The sequence below is a fragment of the Microchirus variegatus genome (genome assembly GCF_963457635.1).
Source record: "Microchirus variegatus genome assembly, chromosome: 6".
Taxonomy (NCBI): Eukaryota; Metazoa; Chordata; class Actinopteri; order Pleuronectiformes; family Soleidae; genus Microchirus; species Microchirus variegatus.
The window spans coordinates 4,996,841-5,024,367 of NC_139807.1; the positions used below are offsets into that span (position 1 = coordinate 4,996,841).

General features: G+C 40.5%; 1 protein-coding gene across 1 annotated transcript; it reads right to left on the reverse strand.

Annotated features, from left to right (window-relative positions):
- Window positions 1-647: 647 nt before the first annotated feature.
- On the reverse strand, window positions 648-27,527 carry LOC310929024 (ATP-binding cassette sub-family C member 5). Its single transcript, XM_083891720.1, has 29 exons — window positions 27,305-27,527; window positions 23,115-23,297; window positions 22,489-22,644; window positions 18,583-18,730; window positions 17,779-18,012; window positions 17,261-17,434; window positions 16,426-16,573; window positions 15,279-15,427; window positions 14,507-14,614; window positions 13,332-13,676; window positions 13,175-13,246; window positions 12,826-12,950; window positions 12,663-12,735; window positions 12,360-12,563; window positions 12,066-12,191; window positions 11,648-11,759; window positions 11,326-11,510; window positions 10,791-10,937; window positions 9,027-9,156; window positions 8,447-8,600; window positions 6,329-6,457; window positions 5,963-6,149; window positions 4,556-4,645; window positions 3,903-4,095; window positions 3,624-3,783; window positions 2,883-2,961; window positions 2,681-2,794; window positions 2,238-2,402; window positions 648-1,658 (listed from the first exon to the last, which is right to left on the reverse strand). The coding sequence occupies exons 2-29, from the start codon at window positions 23,285-23,287 to the stop codon at window positions 1,566-1,568; spliced, it is 4,173 nt and encodes a 1,390-aa protein (XP_083747846.1). The 5' UTR covers window positions 23,288-23,297; window positions 27,305-27,527; the 3' UTR covers window positions 648-1,565.

Here is a 27,527-nt window from a genome sequence, read left to right on the forward strand (position 1 = left end):
TCCACCACATTTCTTTCACATAAGCACACTTTTTGGTTTATGCCATTCCCATTCCCAGGTCCTGTGGCCTTCCATATATGTATCATAAGAAAGGCATCCAGTCAGACCAACTGTTGCCGGACAGGACAGTTAAAAACATCCACACCCATGCCCCGCCATCTTTGACTATTTGCACCAACATTCAACTTTAAGAAATAAACAAACACTGCCAGAACATGAAGGTAGCGGCAAACTAAAAAAAGATAAGATTATGTCATTTTACAGCAGCAACGCGAACCCTGGAAAGAAATGCAGAGCCTGCGAGTCATTTGCTATCTCATAAACACAAGGAAATACTAAATACTAAATGTTCGTCTCAGAGGAAAAAAGCTTTTAAGTAAAAAAAACAACAAGATTATTGTTACTTTAACTCGCATTGCTGCTAAACTACTTTGGTGTACACAAACAAATTAACAAATTAAAAGCATAAAGTACAAGACACCTGGACATGAGCATATACAAAAAAATATTTTATTGAAATACAATCAAACATACAAAATAATATATATATATATGCAATATAACAATCCCAAGTGTACAAAGGCAACCTTGAAACTGCATTAATGCAATGAAAAGATATTGCACTCTTTACGATTGTTCAGCACATCTTCGATTATAAGGCAGAAGTTTAGAATCCTCATTTGAAGACACATCATCGACTGATTATTCACCAGTTTCAGCTTGTACAACTGTTCCAATATAGTTTGGAAGCTAAATCAAAGTTGAATAACAAACTTTTTGCTCAACACCAGTAGTGTTACTTTGGTGATAGACAAAAAAAAAACAAGTGTACGACAAGTGTAAAATGTGCAGATTTTAAACTCCAGCATTTGGATTTAGAGGAATTTTAAAACTCCTTTCAAAACACAGTACTTGCATAAAGCCTGAAAAAGCTAAAGGCACAAATCTGAATCTGTTACTGAAATTACTGCATTCAACTAGATTCATTAAACATTTCAGACAGTGCCCTGTAGGTGAGGTTGAGTTTTTCTTCTATTTTTGTAATAGATAATATACTGAGTAATAAATACTAATCACTAAATTCAATAAATCACATCAACAATGCCATTAAGTACCTTAAATGTTAATCTGATTCATACCATTGTCTCCTTAACAGTTAGTTCAAGCACTGTGAGGTCGCGTTTATAGAAATAAAATGACTGAAATCTCACTGATTTGCCAACTTTCAAAGGAACAGGAAGCATTGTACGTTCTTCAATGTGCCCACAAGAAAATATAAAGTGCTATTATCAGAGTTATCACTCTGTTTCAATTATTTCACCTCCTGAAAATCACTCGTGACACGGCGGAAAAGAACAGGAAGCTTTTATGTTCTTCTTTGCATAGAGTTAATGAATCTTTTTTGAAATGTGGTCCCTGGGTCTTGTATAGAGTAGAGAAGTGTTACAGTAGCTTTCACCTCAAGGATTGTGTGGTTTTTTTTTGTGCAATTCAGGTTATTCCTCTGAATGTATTTTTTTTGTCGGTGTTACAACTCCAATCCAAAGTTCAGCTCCTCCACCTTTTTATCTGTTTTGGTTTTCTGATGCTTCGATCATGGATCTGAACGTTGAGTTTTCGTCTGCCAACAAGGCAGCAGGACTGTCAAACTCCAAAATCTATGAGAAGGAAAAGGGAATATAACAAAATCACAATACAATATATAACACCAAATGTTCAATTCGCTCGTCCCCCACATTTTTTGTGGCGAAAAATGTAAGTTTCCTGCAGGGAGCATGTGAAAGGGTTTACTGGAACATTAACTTTGATGTGGCTTAAATTATTAATCATACTTTGTACAATGTTAAACACTGTACAGATAAATGAAATCAGTGACAATATACTGCAACGTTGAATTTAAGTCAGTGAACATTATTGTAAAAATATGCAACTGTGGTAGAAGACCACACTGGAGCCAAGAAAATATTATGTTCAAGTGAAGAGTGTTAAATCACACCATTGCCCAACCAAACCAATGACTTTATTAACCCTACCATACCAACTCTCTGGTCCACTCTTATTAAGTCAGGATAAAGAGGGAAAGGCATGAAACTGGTGATCATTAGGTGTCAGCTTTTAGCTCAGTAAAATGTCTTATCCAATCCATCACCTCAAAGGTAACGGTTCACACAGTTGAAAATGACTTTTAACTCAGGGTCTGAATAATGCGATCAGTGATGTTACTTGTATACACCCACCTGGCCATTGTCAAGGACCAAGATCCTGCTGCAGTTCATCACCGTGTTGAGACGATGGGCGATGATGAGAGTGGTGCAGCTGCCAAACTCACAGCGAATGGTCTCCTGGATGAGACGATCCGTCTCAGTGTCGATGGCTGCCGTCGCCTCGTCCATCATAAGAACCTGAATGAGCCCCAGATGAGAAGACAAAACAATAAACAACAAAATCTAGTGTGTTACTATTCCAAAACTAAGATGCTATGCAGTGTGGTGCACACTGTTTGTGAGCTGCAGTTTTAAAGCAAACCACCAGGTGTCAGTGTTATCATATGGAGGGACCCAGGAACGGGGAGGTTTGGTGATTTATTATAAAGCAGGAGGTTTTCTTTGAGCTGCGGCCATCATCACCTGGACCAAAAAAAAAAAATCATAAAAAAATAAGCAGTTTATTAAATATGCACCTTGCTGTTTCTTAGCAGTGCTCTGGCCACACAGAGCAGCTGTCGCTCTCCCACTGAGAAGTTCTCTCCATTCTCTATCACCTCAGAGTGGAGGGAGTGAGGCAGCTGACTGACCTGAGGAAGGACACACAAATAGACAGGTATGAGAACAAATGACCAGCTTATTATAGTCATGTAATGCTAAAATCTGACAACCACTTACCATTTCTTTAATATGTGTCTTCTCAAGAGCTTCCCATATCTGAGAATCAGAGTATTCATCCCATGGGTCCAAATTGGTCCTAAAACAAACCATAATTTTTAATTCATATACATTAGATTTGACAATTTTACATTAAAGACATGACTTAGGAGTCCCCACTTGACCAGCTCTCATCTGAAATTATATTTAAACTAATTCCGTACATGTAAACTGACTGTGAGAGACTGTCCACGTGTTATATCTATTGTTGTCTGTGATGTAAGAAAAAACATTCAATAATGTGCAGGTTGACTGAAGGCACAGCTCTGTTTACAGAAGGGAGCAGCAACCGAGCATCAGGCAAGCAAACAACTCAAGAGTTGATGCTCAAAACTGTTGCACTGAGGATTTTCTTGTAAAAGCTGGAGCCTTAATTGCCAACTTCTTCTTTTCCCTTGTGAATGAGTTTGTGATGGGCTAAAAGTGTGCATGATTGATTGAATGCGGTGTGTGTGAGCGTTTCAGTGAATCCTGGAAGCTGATTGGTCCTCGGAGGCTGGATTCACAGACTTCCCTTGAACCACTCGCAACCAAACCACCGGCAAACATCCTGTTTGCTTTTATTAAACATTCAAAATGGTTTGTTTATAGGGAGTGTATGCTATTTATGTTGTTTCCACGTGGTCATATAAACGTTTTAAAGCCAGCCCAATAAAACTTGTTAGACTTCTTTTTAATAAACGTATTAAATTGTTGTATTACCTGATGGTGCCAATGAAGAGCACAGGCTCTTGAGGAATGATGGCTAGCTTGCTTCGCAGGTTGTCCAGACCAATCTGTTCTATATTGATTCCGTCAATTATAATCGAGCCTCCTACCAACTCCACAAGTCTGAAGAGAGCTACACCCAGAGAGGACTTTCCTGCAAACACATACAGGGGAGAAAAAAACTACTGTGTAAATAAACATATGTGGGGTAGAAGTGGGAAAACAGAGATGCTGGAAATGCTGCTGGCTGAGAACTGCAAGCATCACTCATACCCGATCCTGTACGGCCCACAATGCCAATGGTCTCTTCAGGGAAGACGGTGAACGACAGGTTCTTAAGCACCAGCGGCAGATCATCGCGATAACGCATCTCCACATTCTGAAAAGTAATTTTTCCCTGCTGAGGCCAGGAGGGGGCAGGACGGTCTGCCTCGGGACTCTGTCGAGGTGCTTCACACTCAAGACACTGTGAGAAAAAAAAAAAAAATATTATAGTGTCTGGCATTAATCTTTAAATCTCTGTGGAGGTGCATGCCCCTGAAACTGATTTGCAGTGATTTTCACTCTAGGAGCTTTTCTTTGCACAGGAAAGAAAATGTTGAGTTTATATTCATATCTTTGTGGTTTGATGGCTGTGTGAAATAAGCCCCGTCATGAGCTCCAGAGCATGTAAAGACCTCCTGCTGGGCTTCTCTCTGCTTCCCGCTGTGTCACACAGCTCACATATTCTTCATATTACGGATAGACTGTCACATGTTAACAACAATAACACACACAGACTGGACATACAAGCTGCTCTTGAATTCAACAGCTCTTCTGTAGCTTCTACGCTGCGTCTGTGGGTGTCAATCAGTCTGCTGTGACCTTGGACAACATGTGCAGAGAGCCACATTATCCTACCTCGCTGTGCTAATCAATGCTCTTACCTTTATATAATGATTGATCCGCTCAACTGATGTAAAGCGAGCTTCAATCTCCGAGAGGAGCCGCACCGTAAATTGAAACAAGCCAGTCAGCTGCATGTGAGGGAAAGCAGAGACAGGTGGGGGGGGGTTAATTATTAACGCCGTCACATCAATTACTTTGAAACACCGCGTTACATGAGCTGCTATCCGTCAAAGCATGAGCAATAAAACACGTGGGAAAATCATCCAAAAAATATTTACAGCCCATAATAAACAGATTTGCTGATATGGCTGCTTCACTATCTCACCAACCAATTTCAATTGTATGCCACTGCTGTTATGACTCTATTGATTAGGACATGCACTAAAGCCCCGAGCATTTAGAAATCATAAAAGTAATATTGGACAGTTTAACAGTGAGGAGACTAAGATTCCTTTAAGACTTGCTCTGAAGACGGTCCCTCGTGTGTGTGTCGTAACTCGATGCTTCATCCTCAGAACAGAACAAGCAAGGCTGAATCGGTTACATAAACACGTTACATGTATAAAATGTACTCTATTTTATATATGTAACCTTTGCTGGACATGTATCAATTATTTTTATCAGTTTGAAATTAAATTTGAGACAGACCAACTCAGTTTAAGCGACATACTCTGACGGAATAAACTAAATTGATCAAAAGTGGCTTGTACTTCTTCAGAATCTAACTTTTCCTTTGTAAAAGAAAGAATGTGTCACTTTTAAGTTGCATATTCCTGTTTCATTCAGGATCTTCCCTAAAATCATAAGACTTATGCACAACAACAAAGCATTTTTTTATGCCTGCATGGAAAAATCCAACGCTGAAGCTTCTCTGAAGCTGTGGAGAGAGGTTCTTTAACTCAAATATAAAAGAATATCTTTTTGATTCAAATGTAGATGTAAACAAAATGAAAGGTTTCTTGTATTTTAGAATCTAACCGCTATGATTTTTATTCATTACAACATTCTTTTTGAAGGGAGAGAGCACCAGTGTGATCACAGTCCTTGGGTGATTTGTAGTCTTACTACAGCGCGGTGCTCGTCGAGTGAGTGGCTTTTGAGTCTGTCTATTTCTGAGTCTTTCAGAATTGCTCAGCCTTAAAAGCGTTTGGTTAGTCCGCCTTCACCTGCAGGCGTTTCTGAAGGCTGGTGAATTATATTCTGTTGCCATAGAGGAAATAAATTCATGACGAGTCAAAATGAGTTTCTCCTGCTCCACATGGTGCATTACCATTTCAAAGGTAAACTTTATGGTGCTTGTTAGAAACAGAGGAAGCTTTACTTTGTGACATTTCCGATCGCGTCTGGACCTTTAAATTATCGTTTTTATGTCAACCTTCAGATTCCTGGCGCTGCTAGTGTTTCTGTACATTTGTGTGTCAGTGTGTGTGTGTGGTTTTACAAACCTGCACTACGTATGATATGGCCAGTCCTGCATAGGCTGGAGGTATCTGATTGTGCATGAAGACAATAAGAAGAGCTACAATAGTGATAAGGATGATGCTGATGATGTCCAGGCGGACAGCCAGCCAGCGCATTGCGCAACTGAAGAGGTAGTTGGAGGCCTGGTTTGTGTCCAATAACTCCTGATATCTGGAAAAGAAGGCAGATAAACCCATTTCAGGTCGAGCGAAAGAAAGCAGAACTCTCTCCTCCCATGTGAGGGGATTTTGTATTTACCAACCTGGGAGTAAACTGAAAAACTACAAGAGGAGATAAGACGGAATTAAAGTTTAATCATCTCCATTTCTTCCTGACACGGCTATGCTCACCTCTGGAGGAAGTCATGCCCTCTTCCATATGCATGGATGGTGGAGAGCCCCTGAAGACTGCTGGTGATGTGAGAGGTAAATGGTGATTGGCTGATGTTCTCCAGGCGCTTCAGCTCACGAATCAGGACCCTGGAAATACACAAAGTGAATCTTTTAAATAGAATCGTGCATGGCAGAAATGATTTATGTTCTCCATGTGCTCCAACAATGAGTGAATATTAAATCGAAGGTACATCTTCAGCAACAGCAAGTACAAAAGAAAAATATATTCATATTACTGTATGAAATGTGTAGTGCAAGTGCTTTTTAAAACAATGTCTTTTTATCACACAGATTTTTCCAGCCTTCAGCTACTTGAATGAAATTTGCAAAATGTTGGAGAGCGCAGCACAGACACTACATCTTAATTCTGAACATCTACCGAGGAGTGAAGGAATGGAAAATTGCATCAGCTCTAATGATGCAGCTGTTTGGCAGACAGGTAATGATCACACTGTGGACAGAGAAAGGGTTAGACCACAACACGGCAACCGGTTTCCTGACAAACCTGGTCAATTCAAACTCGGATGCGTCAGGGGAGAGCAGATACTCAATGCCCCACAATGAGCTACGTCACACCCAGACAGACGAGCACCTGGCAGCCGACGAGACACCAGACTCATCGTACCACGAGGTAGTGTGAGTGAGACTTTTATTGAGGAAAGGTGAGGTGTCTTTCTACTTTTAGATGCCGGGAGAGTACGGATGGTGCGTGTGAATTACAAGTCTGCCATGAATCATTTGGTTTTCTCATAAAAGCTGAGAAGAGAGGGGTGAAAAAACATGACACTTCCTCGCTTCAGGGCTGTGATCCAGACAAACATGTTTATGCCATGGGCAGTTTAATTTCAGAATTCAATAAAGGCTGCTTTAGAAGTGGGTCATTTCAATGGGAGAGACACTTTGATGCAACATCCATAAATATCCTGCAACATTGTGAGATACAGTATTCATATTTCTTTAAACATGATCGCCAAGAGCTACCTCCTGGTAACAGTTGTGGATCATCATTTCCGCTTGGAATATGGAATGACAAATGAAGTGTCTTTTAAATGCTAAATGAAGTTTGTTTTATGTATCTATGTGAGGACAATATATTAAGAGTATTGTGTGTGGGGAGAAACCTCAAAGGAAAATAAAGAAATGCAATCCATTTGTCAAAAATGATATGTCATTATTTGTTTAACAGTACCTCATATGATGTAATGGTAAAAACCCACATACTGTAGGTATTGGCAAAACAAAGGGCAGTCACACGGCTTGTTTTTCTATCTTTCAGCCAGAACTATAATAACACTAAGAGTCAAGTTCTTCTTTATCCATCAGACAGAGGAAATAACAAGATACTGTGGTTATTTCCCAGGATGCCAGCAAGCTGTTATTCCCCTCGGTGGATTCACCTTTATTGCACAATTGCTGCAAAGCGGTAAATTATGACTATAGCAGAGTCGTCCGATCAGTCACGGCGCTCCTACAACACTTATGCAGAAGCAGAGGAGCTCTGAAAAATCCAATCAATTATCAATAACATGAAGATTATCACTGCATGACTTTCATTGTCTCCTGTTAAATTCTGACACCCCCTCCCCCCTCTAATTCAAGTTTACTATTATTAATTAGAAAATCATTACCAAATATAATCATACTAGGTTGTGCAGCAATTTAAAGTGTATATTACTCCATGTTCTAACTCCAAATTACCCATGAAAGTCACATTCACAAGACATATGGCTTCTCATATGCATCGCATGCTGGCAGATTTTCCTCTTTATTTAAAAGCTGTATCAATAATTAATGACCCAATATTAAAGTCAGAATTAGATTTAGTCATAATTGTATTCTACAATCTCATGAATTTCTCATGTAAACCTCAGACACCAACAGGCAACGCCATGCAATATCTGTGGCTCACTATTGGTGCATTTGCTAAGATTTAGTGCGATTATTCAAATCAACACCTGCTAAAGCAGCAGGACGATATATAAGCTTCCTACCTATGACCAAATGCTAGGGCAGGGAAGTTATAGATGTGGCATGTTTACAACCATGATAAAACAGGGGGTGATGCGAGTCTCTCACCTGGACACACGGTTTACAACGCAGAGGAAAATTCCTAGCGGCAGGATGGAGATCAGGAACCAGGGAAAGACGATGCCCACCATTCCCAAGCAAAACAACACCAGGGTCATGTTCTGCAGCAGCATTTCAGCTTGCATGGTCAGGCGAACATCCACTGTGGAGAGACGGCATATTGTATGTCACACACACACACACACTGTGTGATGTTGGATCTATCAATCTCTATATGTGAAGGAAAACATTCTCTCCGTGGCTCTCTTTGTGTCTTTTAATGTTTATTTAACAAAAGAAACAAGGGAGAGGATCTGGTGGTAAGACAAAAACCCACATAGGGAATCCAAGAAAATATGTTTCAAAACAAAACCAACCATCCTCGAGAAACAGCAGCAACCCACAAATCAACATGTCAAGCAAAGACACCAGTGAAGTGGATAACAAAGAGCCACTCACTAGAGAAAATACTCCATGTCGAATCGCACTGTGTCTTTGCGCTACACCTTGTCATCTGGGGTGACTTCACTGACTCAGAGCTCTTTTCAGCAGGGGGAAAGGTATACATTCAAGACAAATCAAACCTTACCTTCATCCATGTCCCTGGAGAAGCGGGTCAAGATACGACCCAGAGGTGTCGTATCAAAGAAGTGCATGGGGCTGAGGAGGAGTCGGCGGAACAGCTTGTCATGGAGAGTGGATGCAGCTTTCACCGTGCACTGTCAACACAAACAACATCCGTGTTTGACTATGAGACGTAGGGCTGTCACTTATTCTTCGAAATTCAATATTATTTCAAACATGAAGTCACTGACTGCCTGAAATGTATGCTGACATCTCAAAAGAGAGTCCAGCAGAAGGCGCATGCATGGTTTCCTATCATATGACAATGTCAATAAAGGCTCTGTCAATTGCGATTATGGCCCCAAACGATTACAAAAATGAAATAATAACAAACCATTATTATAAATTGAGGGCTTTCATTGTGAAAATAACACTTTTAATGTTGTAATGTTCCTGCATTCCTGGGTTAAACACACAGCGTGAGTAAAAATATACAATATACAATAATTTATAGTTATTTCAAGGTAAATTCAAAAGGTTCATTAAAATTACATACTTTTTTAAACATAATAAAGTCCATTTGTTTCAAGTTCAACTTAACGAATAATCAATTTCAAATTTTTACCCAAATAATCGTGATTATTCTTTTTTTTTCCATAATGGAGCAGCCCTAAGCATTTTAGTTCAAGGCTGTTGGACCTTCCTCCTCTTTTCAGTTATTTACAGTTCATTGAGTATTTATGTACTATATGTTATGAATATGAATACTATAAAATTAGCAGCACTGTTAATAAAATCAATAAAATAACATTTAAAATAGTTAATAAAGTAATGACAACTGAAGTTTGTGGTGTACTGTCATGTGTGCGCAGGGGAATAGGTTCATTATAAATTCATTCAAACTTGATTTTCTGGAAAAAGAGACGGCCCTTATGAGACGTGGTATATAAACAACTTAAAGAAACTTTGGGAAATCATCAGCGCTTGGATGAACAAGCACTTGGAAGGAAATATTAAAGCCCACCATGGATAAATACAGTGGCACTAACATGTTCACTGCGGCGTTGCAAATGCTACTTCACCGTGAGCATGCGCACAGTAGTACCTTAGTTATTTTTCTCCTCGCACAAGGCAAACTGTCAAAACTTCATTTATAATGAGCTTCTTCAAGGCCGACATAAAGGTCATGACCTAATGTGCAAGAGACATTTCACGATTCGGACAGAAATTATATGTGGCAGAGAAGAACAAATTAATTCTATTAATGGAATATTTAACACTCCCAACGATCTCATCACAGCTAGGGGTAAAAAAAAGATTAGCCATCTTTGAAAAATTAACAATTTCAAGTGGCACACATTAACATGGGGACCTGACCTCTGCAATGCAGTGTCAGGATAATTTAGATTAAAAAAGAGAATGCACACCCGAAGGGGCAATGACATACAGGCACGCATGCTTGCACAATCATCCGTCCTATTTCTCTACGTCTTTGTCTCCCATGCGCTCGCACACTCACAGATACATGCACACATTTTACTCGTGTTACTCTGCGAGATGTGGTAATGGACAGATAAATGGATTTGGCCGAGAGGCATTTTCAAATATAGCACTGGAGCTACGAGAGTATGAATGAATGACAATAAAGACAATTAGGGAGGAGCACTGCTTAATGTAAAGCACCAATACATCAACCTAACATCCTCGTTTTAAACACCACAATGATTTTAAAGTTCATCAGCGGTAAACAAGACAGAATGGGTCAGGAAGAGGAAAGACTCTTGCTTACCTTCACAAACACCAGCCCTCTCACCGTCTTCAGCAATAAAGCAGCTCCCATGGAGACGACGTAAACAGTTGAGTAGTACTGAATGTGAGGGTTGAGTCTCATGCTGTTGCTCTCCATTGTTTCATTCGCAAAGATTAATGATGTGTTCTGAGGGCAGATGGAGCAACAAATTACAAAGACAGCGAAGAAAATCTATTTCTTCCCCACATAGGAATTTGCCTTTAATGAAACTGAGAAAGGCATACTTTGGCATACATGAAAAATCTGCCAGTTCAGTGGTGTTTACTATTCCTAGCACATTTCTCAACAGCAGCCACTGCCTGCTTAGCTGCACATCTGTTTCTTCCCTGCTTGTGCTTGTTTTTAATTAAGTTTACCATGATGCCGTTATTTTTTTTAATCATGCACATTCAGATTGATGCTCACTCATTTACCACAATTCACTGAGGCATACTAGTTATTTCTCTTATGGGAGCAACATACACGCTAAAGAGCGCTGTCTGTGACAATAAAGCGGGATTGTCACCAAACTCACCCCATTGCCCTGTCTGATCCAATGGCTCAACCACCAGTTACTGAAGGCTATACTGCCCGTGGTGGAGAGGAAGAAGAAGATGTTGATGATGAAGATGATTGAACCTCCAGCTGCTTTGATGTAGGCACCATACACGGACCAGGCAACTGCCCCGGAGCCTTTCTCTTCTGCTTTCATCAGTTTCTCTGATTAGGATGGAAAAAATGAAGTGACAAAACAAAACAAAGAAATTATTTTCAAACCATTGTCGGTGGGAAAAAAAACAACAAATATTCATGACTCGTTCGATATGTGGAGCATGAAAAGAGGCAGGCACTCTCACCTCCTGGCTTGCTCTCCACCTCTGGTCTAACCTTGGCAACATCAACAACACGGTCAGCTTCATGTGCACCTGTCTTCTGCTGTTTGTTCTTTAAATTCTCTCTCACCAGATCCTTAAAGACAAAAAAGTGAATGACTGAGAGATTTTAAAACATGCAAGTGCCACAATTCCCATGAGCTGTAACAGCAACACCCTGCAAGTCATTTAAGCAGAGATACTCTTTAGCTGTTCACCAGTAAATCAATGCACGCATAAATAATGAAAGGCTTTGTATGCATTAACATTTCCCAGCTACTGGACCTGCCTTTCTGGGCCCATTAATTATTCAGCTTGTAATGTCGGATGTTTTCGAGTGGTGGAGGCAAAGAAGCCTTATTCAAAAGAGCTGACCCGGTGTCTCATGTGGCCCTGGACTTACCTCCTGTTGCATGCTGCTAAATAGGGAAGCATAGTCACGCTCTTTAGCCATCAGCTGCGCATGGGTGCCATGCTCAGAAATCTGCCCGTCCTTCATCAGAATTACATCATCACAGTCAGACAGATACTGCAAAGTAAAAAAGATTTGCAGCTTTGATCCTCAATAAGGTCACTGTGTCAACAAAAGTGAAGTGTGTTCAACAAAGATGCTTCTCTTGTCATGTTTTGACAGCAATAATACAAAATATTAACATTATGAAGGAAAATCATTGGAAAGGAACAGACAATCCCTTACCTGCAGCTGGTGGGTTACAAAGAGCACAGTCTTGCCTTTGGCTGTATCCTTGATAGCGTTATAGAAGACATGGGAACCCACACAAGCATCAACGGCGCTGAGAGGGTCATCCAGGAGAAGTATGGGATGTTCACTGTAGAGGGCACGAGCCAGGCTAACTCTTTGACGCTGCCCACCACTCAGGCTTGCACCTCTCTCTCCAATCTGGACAGACAAACATTTCATAAAATGATCCACTTGTTACAATTGTACTAAATTTCAAACTAAGAGCAAATACATGCAGAGTATTTTACAGGTTTTTACCTCAGTCATGTCTCCGTATGGTAGCTCGTCAAGATCTTGGAAGAGACAACATGCTTCCAGGACAGTATAATACCTGATGAGGCAAAAAAAAGGCAGAATTAGAGGTACCCTGCTTTTATCGCTTCTATCCATTGTGACATCATTATACACAGTTTAAGCTTACTTGTGTTGTTCATATTCGTTTCCAAACAGAATGTTCTCCTTGAGGGAGTCATTGAGGATCCAGGCTTGTTGTGACACGTAGGCAAACTCACCGCACACAGAGACATTGCCCTCTAACAGCGTCATCTGCAACACAAAACACCGGTTTTGGAGGTTGGAAGCAGAGGGAAAGAAACACTCCTTTTGAAATTGCAGGTTGTTGTGTGGAACTATAAGCAAGATAACCCTGAAGGGAGGCTATTGAAAAAAGTTCAAAAGCTGTCCTTGCCACAGTTTTTTTTTCATGTATGCGTCTGTCTGAAGAGGAACTTAAACTGAGCAATCTCGTTGAGTATCCAGTTGAATCTCACCTGTCCCAGCAGGGCAGAGAGAAGGGAGCTCTTTCCACTGCCGACACCTCCACAGATCCCGACCAGAGAACCCTAAAAATGGGGGAAATACTTGAGAAATGTCCAAGTATATAAGTAACTGCTGCTCTTAATCTGCTTAATCTATGTCTGTTGTTACCCTCTTGATGCTCAAGTTAATGCGGTGCAGGGTCTTTTGCAGTGGAGGTCGTATGCTTTGTGTTGAGGAGATGGTACTTTGTGGACTCTCCTGCTCCATGTTTGTGAGGAGACTTTGTGCATTGGGCACCTCTTTGTTTCCTTTCCCATCCTCAGTGGAAATGTACAGGCTGAGCTTCTCCCTGCGTAGCACACGCTGCATCCCTCCTTGCTTCTTCGGGGGAGGTTTTGGAGGTGGAGCACGCGCCTTTTCCCAAGCTAGTGTGGCGTCTTGAAATTCTACCGCATTGCTGGGATCCTCCATTTTGGCCAAAATGACCTCTCTGTCATCCATCATGAAGAGCCGCTGCAGAGGCAGACACAAATACGTAACTTATTTAATTTCCCTACACTCATTACAATTACAGTTACAGATGCAGTGTCAGAAATGTGCACTTTCAAATTGCAACAGCTGATTATTTTTAGCCTAACTAAAATGTATTGTTTACTTGTGTTTATGCTAACTCATGAGAAATAAGAACAGCAGGACAAAGACGCATTGCCAAAAATAATACCACTACATCACTTAGTTCCACCTGCCTCTTATTTATATATACTTATTTTATTATGCAGGAAGTAAAACACAGAATACCTCAAACCCTTTGCTGTGTCCTTGGCATAAATACCCTTCTATTTAACCTTACGGGCATGTGTGAATACATCTCTCACTAATATGTGACTTTTAGCATGTCACATATTGTGTGTCTGTGATAAAGTACTGTATGTTGGAGCACTTTTTCACTGGTTCTGACAGGATATCTGCAGGATTATGTAAGCCAAACGTAACGTACGTCTTATAAACCCCTTTCAAGGCCACTTTGATCAAATTTAATGTAACTGATACACAGGGTAATTACCTTGTCGAGCCTTAATACGTGACACGTTTCCAGTTAAAAAATATACACCAAGAGTGAAAGGATTTCCACAGAGAGAGAATTGATGAAAATGCAAGTCAAACCTAAAGTGACATCTGAGCAACTTTCCTAACTGTACTAAATCACAACGTACACGCTCATATAACAGCTTTATTCTCCACAAGACAGTTTTTTTACTCCTTAGTTTCTGTTTTCCTTTCCCTGTGCTCATGTATGATATTAATGATATGTTATTGAGAGACGTTGTCTTGTTATTTCTCACCTGAAATCTTTTGACTGCTACAGCGCCCTCTGACAGAGCCCTGACCGCCAGCGGTGTGACTTTCAAGGCAAAGGTCATGGAGTTGAAAACTGCAACCACAGTAAAAGCCTGGGAGAGAGTGTGTGGAGATAGAGAAAGCTATTATGTTATTTGTCTTTTCTTATGCTTCACCTTCAAAAGGTTAATGCAGGTTAAGACTCTGCAAAAGCTGTAGTTGGTAATTGGTTTCTGAAAACACCTTTTTTTTATCTTATTTGGTGAATTCCTCTTCATGCCCTGGTCAATCAATAAATAAATAAAATAAAATTTGTTGTGTGTCATTCAATGACCTGTAGGGTGTTTTCTGTATGTGATTCAGACATGATGTATCAACAAAAACAAACTGTCCTCATGCCGCTCGCTCCTCGACTCTGCTTCTCACATTGTGTGTTCTGTGTGTTTTGAGGGCAGGATTTTGATGACACAGCAGATAGGACGGGTGTGAAAGGCACCAGTTGCAGTGTAGCTGTAGTGTAAGCTTTTCCAAGACCCTTGCAACAACATATTTTGTCCTTTTTCCTCAGACAACTATTGATTGATAACTATCTGTGCCTGAAGAGGATTTCAATTAATAAGATTTAAGTGTTTCAGAAAACATTAACTTCAACGCAAGTTGCAAATTTAAAAGTCATTGGTCAGCGTATGAGGGTCATAATATGAAGACAAGCGTGACTACAATTAAATCTCAAATGGAAACAGAGACAACAAAAGGACTATAAATAAAAACAAATACCTCAGCCGCAGTGAGATCATAGCCAAAGGCCATGTGTAGGGTGAAAGTGCACACACTCGCTATAACCACGACGATGGGAGCAACCCCCACTGTGAAACTCTGGATGACTCCAGCTCGCTCCAGTATCCTCCTCTCTTCGGATCGCACCTCTGTTGAAGAGATAAGAAACAGGGAGATGATTTTAAAAGCAGCATTGAGATAGTGGGGAAAAAACAAGGGTTGAGTGACTCCCAGAGGGCTCTCCAGTGGACATTCAATCAACAACACTATAAGCACCGCTAACCGACACACAGTGAGTGAACAGGAATAGATACAAGAGGGAGGCTTTGGCCTCACAGCCATACATGGTATGAAAAAATGCTACGAAGACTTGCTGAACTTGGATCATTGTCCAAGTCTAATGCCCAAATCCCAGTCACATGATCATGTTTACTTGGTGCTAACACTGGAGCAAAACACATCCCTAATTCATTGTGTGTGAGTGTCCGAAATGTGAGACATCCCTGTGCCTGGTACTTGCTCTACACTTTGCGATTCTCCTTTAATGCTATATTGTTCGTCATTGATTATACAAGAAAAGTCACACAGAGTCATCATCCATTTAACAATAGCTAATTGGAGTTAATGACACTGTAACTATTAAGTCTCATTGGCCATTAAGCTGAAAGTGAATTAATTGTTATTATAATAAGTAATCACAGGACAGCAGTGGAAATGAGCCCCACCTGGCTAATCTAGAGCATGATTAAAAAAGGGAACTGATACTTATCCACAACCTACAGCAACAGCCTCGCGTCATTGCTAATTCATGTACGCGAACAGTCATTTGAGACATCATGAGGCCCAAGACACCTTGCAAATTAACCTTAATGTCAAGAGACTCAAACTTGCCTTGATTATAGATGATAGCACAGGGGACCACTTAAAAGAACAACCTAATGAAAATGGATTTAGGGTCAGGGTTATCTTGCCAGTTCACTAAAAGGATAACTCTAATTTCATAGGATAAACTGACTATTTAGTCAATAATTTGCATTAGTGTTAAATGGAGGTGACTCTTTACTCTGAGTGACTTGGGAATACAAAAAAATGTATAGAATAGAATAGAGTATAGAAGGATGTTGCTGATTCATTGAACAACACTCACTGAGGATGTTGTGTGCAAAGGCTTCTTCCCAGCAGTACATCTTGATGAACTTTATACAGTTTAAGATCTCGTGCATCAGCCTCACGCGCCGGTCAGTCACTGCCACACACTTCTTGCGGAAATACGCCGTCAGCCTCGATGCAAGCATCTGTCCAGACAGGAATAGTGGAAATGATGACAAGAGAAATAAGTGGCAGGGGAGGAAATGAAAGCAGACACAATCACATTAGCTGTGCTGCAGGCCTGTCCGGGGAATCGGAGTGATAAATGCTTTTCACATCAATACCAGGGTGTCTGGCTGTCAGGCTTCAACTTGGACTGAGTGTAACTTGAAAATAGCAGCTACAAAGTTGACAGGAGATTGGTAACCACACAGTTATGATGCTTTTAAAAGGTGCTGGTTGTGTTCTCCATATTGCCTCAATTAATCTCAATGTGGCTTACGTATTTTCTAGATCAGGAACTAATGAGTCAGCAATAAAGAAGTGGCTCTGGTCATGAGCTGAAGGTAACATGTGGAATGGAAACTTCTAAGACTAAATTGTTTATCATTGCAGGGAAATGAAGCATGGTCTTTTCGGAAAACCCTTTGAATTTATGACATCACATGAAATCACACTCGTTTCACAACAGACAAAATGTACACAGTGATCACACTAGTTGTCACAGTGACATTTCACTAAAGATAAAATGTACACAGTAGCCACACTAGTTGTCACAGTGTCATTTTGGCTGTAATGAAACGATTGTATCATCTGTCAATGTTGTTGTGACATGACAAAAAAATAAATACATTTTCATGATTTTCTTTTTCTCTTTTCGCCCAAAGTCATACCATGGTAGGGTAGAAGATGATGAAAATAACAGACCCCACCAGCGCAGTGGGGCCCAAGAAGTATGCAGTGTAGGACAGACCCAGTAGTCCCACTATGGGCCCCCCAGCCAGCAGGCAGCCCATTGTCACAGCTTCAAAAATACGCTGACCGTCACTGGAGCAGATGTTGATTAACTAGAGGGAGAGACAGGGATTTAAATGACAAATTACATTAAAATCCTTCAGTGAACTAAACCTTTTCATAATAAAACCACAGCACTAAAAGCATAAAAGCAATTTTACAAATAGAGTTGTCTTTATTTCCTCATTTACTTGTTGGACAATGATTCCTCTTAAGCTGTGTAATGACAAATGTTAGACAGACTCCTCTCCCCAGGCTGTGGGATTTGTCGAGATCTGAGCCGGAATGGTGTGGGAGCAGAAATTAAAACCAGCTCAATCGTCTGCATGTGTGCCCTGCAGTGAGGGATGATTTAGCTAACATGGAGATGATTCCCAGTCAGGGTTATGCCACCTACCTCGCCAGGACCGATGTCTTTAGTGCTGCGCAGGCGGAGGATTTTTTGGAAGGCAAAAGTGAGAGCTGCCCCACGGAGGCGAGCTGCAGTGCGGTAGTTGACGGCCCACATGAGTGCCAGAGACCAGGAGCGGATCAGTTCCGTTAGGAAGATTCCACCTACCAGAGACAGACCATATGGCATGCTGGTCTCTAGACTCTGGGAATACTCCAGTAAAGCTCGAACTAGGAGCGCCTGTGAGGGCAAGAAAGGGTGCAAAGTGGAAAAGAAGGTTAAAGGAATCTCACAGAAATAGTAACAAAGAAAAAAAAAAATACAGGAACATGGAAGAGATCAAAAAGGACAGGATGAGGGGGAAAGTGTACAAGCAGATGCAAAGAGAGGGTACGATTAAGGAAATGCCACAGACAAAGATCAGAAGGAGATGAGAAGGAATAGATGAAAGAGATAGAGATTATCTGATTAGAATAAGCAAAGAAAGATGGGGAGAATGGTTTCACAGTCTGTTTTAAGAGTATTTTGGTGGGGGGAGTCTAAATATGAAACAAAAAACATCACTACGACATGACATGACTGTGCACCAACTAGCTAATCTATAACATTAGATCTGGTTTCTCTATGTAAGGCTTTGAAAGCTCTGTGTATGTTTTCATTTCAGTTTCCAAGCCAGCGTGAAACGGGATGAAGCGATTTTTCAGTAAATAAACCCCGGACGTTAGGCTTCAAGCCAGTGACCGCGTTAAAAAGCCCATTAGCCGATTCAGCAAAAATATAAAAGCTAAGAAGGATTTGGACGGTACTCACGGGCCCCACGAAGCCTGCAACCATTGTGATGAGGAGGGAAAAAACGGCCACGAGCATGCGAGTTTGGCAGAACCTCCAGAAGACTCTTGTCAGGGATGCCCCCTCCCGACCTTGGCACTTCAGCTCTTCGTGCCACAGAAATTCAAGCCTGGAACAAAAATGACAAGTTAATGAAGAGTTTCAACAACCGATTTCACCACTTTTTCACATGACAACGCTATGGGAAGTTTCAGAGGGCGAAATTATCGTAGAAATACTTAATGTATTATTATTTTTTCCCTGAAAAGAAGTAGATTAGAACCGGCTAATGTGAACTTCCAATTAATCAGAGAGCTCAAAAGGCACAGCGGGGGATAAAAACAGTCCGGCAAGCGACCATTGCACAAAAAGAAAGTGAAGGTAGCGCTGCTGATAAAACTGTAAAGGTGACCTACAATTTACAATCATGAATGCATGATTAGATGGAGAAAATGTTCTACCAAACATGTTTTAGATGAGTTAATGTACTTTTATTGCTGTATAATGTCCCTTGAAGAGAGTAAAATATCTTGTTGGCCAAATGCATCACAGCTAATGACTCTATAAAGCAGCAGCAGAGCAGCTGCAGAAAGTAATTCACGCCCTAATGACTTTATTAAAAACGTATCAGAAATAGACAGAACATTAAACCAAGCAGACTTCCACGCAGACTTATAATTACTATTTTAACTCAAATGGTGTTGAATCTAAGAAATTACAGTTATTGGCAAGCATGATCGCTGCATAACGCACAGCTTGAATAACTGGGAATGAGACCTCGCTGTGAGTGAAATATGGTGTGACGCCATACGCCAAATTCAATCAAATGCACCAGGCGAGGAACAGTGACCAATGTTCTGAGAATGAAACAGCGGGAAAGAAATTTCCCCGAGTAAATTATGTGAATATAAATAATGGTGACTATTACATTACTATATATGATACTGTGTAGTTACAGCTGCAACTACTATTGTTTTTAGATTTATAAAATGGTGTTCATGTGTTAATTTGGCAGAAATTGATGATAATATAATTATATTTTTCGTTTTTAGACGTGTACAATCACCTCAGCTCTATGGAGGCCATCCTTTTGGACAGCCATGTTTTATTTACCATAGCCCACAATAGATAAATTAGTCTTTTTTGATGCTAACAGTTGCATATGTTCTTTAACACAATTGGAAGGGTGAGGCGAGGGATATTCAGCTACAACATTCAACTTCATTAAAGCAGCAATATTTGTATTCAAGAAGGCTGAGTAATCGATTATCAAAATTAAAATGGTTGGGTTGTGGCTCAAATTTCTTGCGTACATATATTCCAAAAGGAGGAAAAGAAGGCATGTGTAATAAAGTATGAAAACATTTTTTTTACTTAAGAAATAACGGTAACTTTGAATAGTAATCTGTAAAGTATGTGTGTGGTCACCCATCGAATGGAAATGACAGCATCAGAAGCGCCAGTGTGGGATCCAAAAGAAAGAGTGGTCTGCTTTTAAACTGGCCTGAAATGTTCCAACGGTCACCGCCTCAGTTTGCCAGATGGCAAGCAAAGCCGATGTTTCGAGAGTGTGTCGACCAGGGCGTCGTATTCGAGGTTCGCACATCGCTGAGCACCAACAAGTGTCAACTCTCCCAGGGTGCTTTTCCCACTCTCCACCCTCCCTCCCTCCACCGCCATCGCTGCATTGCTGTGGGGGGTTGTATAACTGCTCATGCTATGTAAACACAAAATAAAGCACCGCCCATCTTGTGCATACCACTGCTCTGGCAACACCAGTGGATAAGACCTGTGCTCCTTCTTTTCTAGTTTTATGCTACACACACACACAAACACACACACACACACACTCAAAGAAGCAGCAGTAAACCCACGGGCCCAGAGCCAGAGCTGTTAAACTGAAGCCATTTGCAGCCCACAAAGTTGTCACCAGTTACAAGAGCAAACTTCCTCAAACAGTCAACCTCCTCACCGTGACTCGGCAGCTTCTGAGAAATGGGAAGAGCCTTTGTTTTTCCTTTCAATGACTAAATGCCCTTTTACAGACTCATTTCAAGTCCACGCTGAATATTCATAGAATTAGAATGTTTGCAACAAAGCGTTTCTAATGCTTTAGTTCGGGCAGGTAAACAATTACTTTTATCTCCCTCTTGGCTTTGTCCTGACAGCAGTCAATGACGGCTAATGAGAATGACGAAGAGACATGCTGGATGTCATTAACTGGAGGAGTTAATGACATAACGACAGGCAATACCTCTCACTGTAATCTCTAATCCCCGTTATTCTTAGCAGCCACCATTCCTGCCACGATGTTCCTGTGCTAGAGGAGAAAGACTGAATGTTCATCAGCTAAGTCTCGTTCACGGATTGTACACAAAACGTGAACACAGTCATGCCAGTTGAAGGTGACCAGGAAGGAAGAATATATTGAATCGCCACCAGGAGGTTGAAAAAAAACAAACTAAATTTGAATGGAAGGTCTATGGGAAAACCTACCTCTCACTTGATTTACAACGTCGGTAAATATTCTCCTCTCTAGTTTCAGCTCAACTGATCAAGATGTCAGTTTTGTAAATTACGGTATGTTCCTATTTAGGGGGAAATAGAAGATAGGACACCACTGCGATTTACACCAGGCATCATTCAATAGGTGCCTGGTTGCAGGTGACGTCTCTGAACACCTCGTTGCACAACCTCACTGGATGGCACTGGATGATTTGCAAATGTAGAGGCTTCAAAATGGGAGTTCAGAGAGCGAATAATGCACAGTACATGCATAAAACAGAATTTTATCTTGCACTTGTGTATCCTGCATTACATTTTATCTTGTATGTGTTATCTGTTATTGTTTCTTTTATTATTCTGCTGCTGTAACGCAAGTCGTTTTCACACATTCTATTCTATGTACAAAATCCTGGGGCAGATGTTTTCATGGCTTGGATTCGCAACAAAATTCTCACATTAGGAACGCCATGACCCTTGGACTTGCAAACGTTTTTCTGTTGGTGTCTGCTGTGTGTGTGAGAGGGACCAGGTTGATCACCACATTTATCTTGTTCACATAAAAGAATAGGGAAAGGGGGGAAGGTTTCTCAATATTTGTTTAAAAAAAGAAAAACAATCTCAGGGTCAATGTGCAACACAAAACCCTGTTGTGTGAGAGCGTGAGGGGGAAATGGTGTAGCTGATACATCAGAACTCAACTGGGTACTGGAAATGAAAAGACTTGTTGACCTTAATGAATCATACTCTGCGTCACACAATGTGATGCATTTCTACCAAGAAAGGAGACAAACGAACAGTGGGGCTGAACAATTGCAATTTAAAACAATTAATTTCATTGCAGTTTAATTCCATATTTCTTTCTCTATTTGTCAATGAGAAACACGCAGTGTGGCTGCTTTTGTCACCAGCGATTAAAGTCATATTCTGAGGCTATGAAAACCAAATGACTTTTAATTCAAAATGACCCTTGGACTTGCAAACGTTTTTTTCTGTTGGTGTCTGCTGTGTGTGTGAGAGAGACCAGGTTTATCACCACATTTATCTTGTTCACATAAAAGAATAGGGAAAGGGAGGAAGGTTTCTCAATATTTGTTTAAAAAAAGAAAAACAATCTCAGAGTCAATGTGCAACACAAAACCCTGTTGTGTGAGAGCGTGAGGGGGAAATGGTGTAGCTGATACATCAGAACTCAACTGGGTACTGGGTACTTGAAATGGGTAGTATATTAATTTTTTTTACCAAAAAACCCTCCTAAATGATATGCACTGGGCCATTTTCAGGTCATGTCTCACCCCACTCCAGAGTGTCAGCATCAAAACAAATTTCTTTTTAATGCCGCAGGTCGCTTTCAGGCAAACCTCAGCAGAGAAACAGTTACCTCACCTTTGGCAGTTGATTTCAGACGCTTCGTGACAAGACAGTCCCCACACATCATCTATAGACAAGCTGGACGCCTTGTAGGCCTTCATTGCCAGTGGGGACAGCCAGTGCAGAGTCATAAAAGAGAAGAGGCCAGCATTATCGACTGGGTGCTGGTGCCTGGAATAGAGGAGAAGAGCGTGGAAATGGGCAAGCTGTCTAGAAGTGCCGACAAACACAGAGGTGCAATGTTGGGGGAGCAGGCCCACATCGGCTGCTCAGAAAGAAGCAACACCTTTGTGTGCCAGAGATGAGGTAGGGCGACTCTTGCCTGCAGTGTTTGAACAGCAATTTGCACACTCTTCACAGAAATCTGAGCAAGTAGCAAAAAAAAAAGTTCAGGGGGAGTTTATCAGTCAGTATATGATCAGACACAGTGGTGTCTGTTGCTGGCGGATAAGTTCTCCCTTATCGTGGCCTCCTACTTCCCCCCCTGACAAGTCAGCTCATAATACAGGCAACAAACACAGTTAATGTAAACGTTTAAATGTGCCTCTGTCTGTCAACGAGTGCCATCCTGAAACTAAATGTATCCGTATCTGTGAATTTTTAAAACCGCTGACGGCTGGATGAAATATAGTTCTGTTTACTTGTGAGTTATCCTGAAGGGCTTTAAAAGCTGCAGGCTCTGTCGGTAGCGTCCTCGTCTCTTCGGCTCCTTCTCGGCTGATGCATCGGCTTCCTCTTCCTCTAGCTCCGGCAGTGGGGAGGACAGTGGCAGACCCTCCGCCCGCCCGGCTGCTTCTAGGGCGTCAGGGAACATGGCAGACCCTCTAAGAATAGACAGAAAAGACAAAAAACAAACCAACATGTTAATCACATATAAGCTTAGCGTGAAGTACGAACGTCACAACAGACACCTGACAGGTTTTCAGAGATCACAGTCAACAGGAAAAACACTTCTAACTACTCTACTTTTAACCAATGCCTGTTACATTGTCAAAACGAGTGCTGATTACGTTTTTCAGCTCCACACGTCTCTTGTTTTTGTGTTTCTTAGTACAGCTGGATTTAGGTCTCGTGTCGCCCGTGACAGCAGAAATCATAAAAAACCATTGACTAACACGACTCATTTTCAGTATGATATTATCTGCACAATAACGTTATCGGTAGACACTGATTGGCTTTAAAGTGTATTATCAGATATTGGCAAACAGACCACAATGTGCCGATATGACTAATGACTACAACATTCGGCAAAATGGGCTGCTACCTCCTTGGCTTTTATGCTGGCGCCCTCTACAATGATTGTTTTTTAAGTTTATTTAGATTACTCAATGAATAAAACGTATCTGCCGATACCTATATGTATGTATATATATATGTCGGTATCGGCCCAAGCACTACTGACATATCGGCATTTCGGCAAAAAGCCCAGCATGATGCATCCCCAGTTGCACTCTTTCTGTTCATGGATGTATGAAACAGAAGCAGAATAATAACATAACGAAAAATCCCCAAATATCACAAACTGTAGCTTTAACGTCTCCATACAACAGCAAAAAATCTGTAGAAATAACAGTAGAGTGCAGTGCAGTTTATTATTTCAACAATTAAAAAAAAATAAAAAAACACTCTGACAATTTCACTGCAACTAGCCAAAAAAAAATAATGCTGAATAAAACACTGTAATCGAGCCATTCTGAGTTCCTCTGAGAGCAGAGCCACGTTCTGCTGACTAACCCTCAGAGTCGCAGATAGATTTTGAGAAATCTCCTTACTCACTCAGGGTCACGGCCTCATCTCTGCCGTACAACTTAAGTGCTTATCTATTTAAAGACGACCTGCTGGCAGCCTCATGGGCAGACACCTGAGCTGCCCGCAGCCACTGTCCGCTGTCACTGATCCCTTCTATGGGCAGCGCTCCATGACTCGGTCAACCTTACTCAACGAAGGGTGCAGAGAGAACTGTCCGAAAAAGTGACCGCTGATGAGATTCAATAACAGAGAGAGTCTCATAACAGACTGTGAGCCACTGATTCTGTACAAGTGTGGAGTTGAACCAAAGATGGGGGGGTTTGGGAGAAAGCATGAAAAGGTGTCTTGTGTTTCCTTCTGCAGCTCTTTAGTGTGTATGTCATGTGAACTTTGTCATACGGCTGCGAACGGCACAGAGTTTTCTTTAAGGAAGGAGGAAGGTTAGACATGATCTAGAAACAACCAACTTTCCGCCCTGTGTTCCAAGATCGAGGAGAGAGAGAGAGACAGCCAAGCGACATCTAAACAGGATTAACCTGATCTGATTCCATTAAGTAATTTCTAAACAAACTGCTTCATCTGCTTTATGAGTTCATTTTATATACAACTCTCTGCCTGAATAAAAGCACAGGAGTAACTAAAATATTACACTAAATTAATCGACATTAATGTGAACATTTTCTGGTTTCTTTGATCAAAGGAATCTGCAAAACTGAATAACTTTGGTTGGTGGACAAAACAAGACATTTGAGAAATAAGTGTTAGTTCGTGGACAATACGTTACTAAGCAATGGTGGAATGAAATTAACAGCCACATTTCTTCATTTTCAGAAAGTGGCATAACCCGTTTCTTATAGTATCTGTTCACACACTTTTGGAATTACCTCTGGCAAGGAAAATGTTTGGTTATGAGCGGCATGACACAAATTGTCTAATATTCTATTCAAATCTGAATCATGGAAAACATGCACGCACAGTCATTAACTGTCAATGTTAAAAATGCTACAGGGATGTTTTTAGACAGTTTTAGTGTTAATATTTACTTTTGTCAACTAGTTGGTTGTTCCTAAAGTTACACACACATATATATATATGTAGAAAACTAATTTGAAAAGGACAAATATTTTGGTGACTAAAAGACCACACTGAGATAGGAAAAATGGGAGTTGCAAACTTTGTTTCTGTGTGTCTCCTGCTGATTTTGACCTTAAGTCATTGTTGCTTCATGTTGTTTTGCAGGCAGCCTACACTCCAAATAATTAGTAATTAGCTGGGGGAAAAAAGTAGTTATTTAGCATTTGTGACACTTGATCTCAGTCACTTCAGAAACACTGTTCAACTGTACATACCAGGGTATGTGTTCGGAGTGCAGTGTGCAGACAATGAATCAAATAAACAAATAATAATAATACATAAAATAAAAGTGTCTGAAGTACATGGGAGGAAGAGGAGGATGATCTTATAAGGAATAAATCTTAGCCTTACTGCGAGAGCTCAATATTTTCTCATGCGGTATAAAAAAAAGGTTTGAGAACCACTGCAGTAAATTTGATTAGAGAAGAACAGGAAACTGCAGTGCACAACTTTTTTATATATAAACAACAGAAAACTTATTTGAGAGCAACAAAGATTTGTGTAACTATAAGTTAGTTTCTGTGCGTCTCCTTCTGCTGATTTTGAGAAGGTGAGTTTATGTTGTTTTGTCAGCAGCCTAGACACCAAACAACTAGTATTTAGATATTTACACAACTGTATTTTAACATTGGTGATAATTACTGTGTTACTGCGAGAGCTATAATCTATAGAAAACTTGGGAAAAACAGTTTGCTTTGTGCGTTTTGCTTCTGCTGACTTTTGATTGATAAGTTTATGTTGTTTTTTAGGCAAGCTACTGCCTAAAAAGAACTATAATTCAGCTTGGTAAAAGTTGCTATTTAGCATTTGTGACGCTTGAGCTTCAGAAACCTCAGAAATTCTGTACAAATGTGATTAGAGCGGAACAGGAATACATTATAACTGTAGCGAGCAACTTCTATAAATAAACTATAGAACACTTATTTGAGAACAACGAAGATTTGTCGGCACTGATATAGGAAAAATGTTTGCTTTTGTGCGTCTGCCTTTGATTTTGACCTTAAGCCATTGGTGGGGTTATGTTGTTTTGTAGGCAGCCTACACTCAAAACAGCTAGTATTTAGCTTGGGGGGAAAAAAACTGTTATTTAGCTTATAAAGCTTGAGCTCATTAACTACAGAAACAGTGTTTTACTGTATACACCAGGGTATGTGTGATTTGTATTTCAAGAATAAAACGCCCACAAAAAAGTCATCAGGCATACCACTTGTTATTACAGAGGAAAAGGAATAATTCAAACTGTAGTGCACAACTTATATAATACATACACACAACATGACTTTGAAAGTTTAAGTTGTTTTGTAGGCAGCCTACACACCAAACAACTAGTATTAGCTTAGTAAAAAAGTTGCTATTTAGCATGTTGTGAAGCTTGATACGACTGTGTGTGTTATTATACACATTACATTATTATAAAAAAACTGTTATTTAGCTTATAAAGCTTGAGCTCATTAACTACAGAAACAGTGTTTTACTGTATACACCAGGGTATGAGTGATTTGTATTTCAAGAATAAAATGCCCACAAAAAAGTCATCAGGCATACACTTGTTATTACAGAGGAAAAGGAATAATTCAAAGTGTAGTGCACAACTTATATAATACATATATATATATATATATATATATATATATATATATATATAAGTTTAAGTTGTTTTGTAGGCAGCCTACACTCCAAACAACTAGTATTAGCTTAGTAAAAAAGTTGCTATTTAGCATGTTGTGAAGCTTGATACGACTGTGTGTGTGTGTGCTTTAATGTATATTCTGTCAAAAAATAAAGATAAAACACAGTCTAGAAGCTAGAGATAGAAGCTCCTGTCAGAATACAGAGGCGAATAATGGGGGAAATAAACCAACCAAACAAAACAGAGAGTGTAGTGTAAGGGTAACGGCTAGAGTCACTGAGTGAAGGTGACTCTCGTTTTCACCGACAACACACTTACGTTTGAGTTGGCCTGTGTCGGTTCTCAGCAGCAGCAGCAGCAGCAGCAGCAGCACAGGTCTGTGTGTTTATAAGCAGGAAATGTTGATGAAGATGCAGCTGACCATGGTGCCCCCTCTGCTAAGTTGTGTCATTCAAACTAAAACTTGGCGTCTGTTTGCTGTTGTTGTTGTTGTTGTTGTTCGGCGGCGGAGCAGAGGTCTCAGATAAACACACGGGCAACA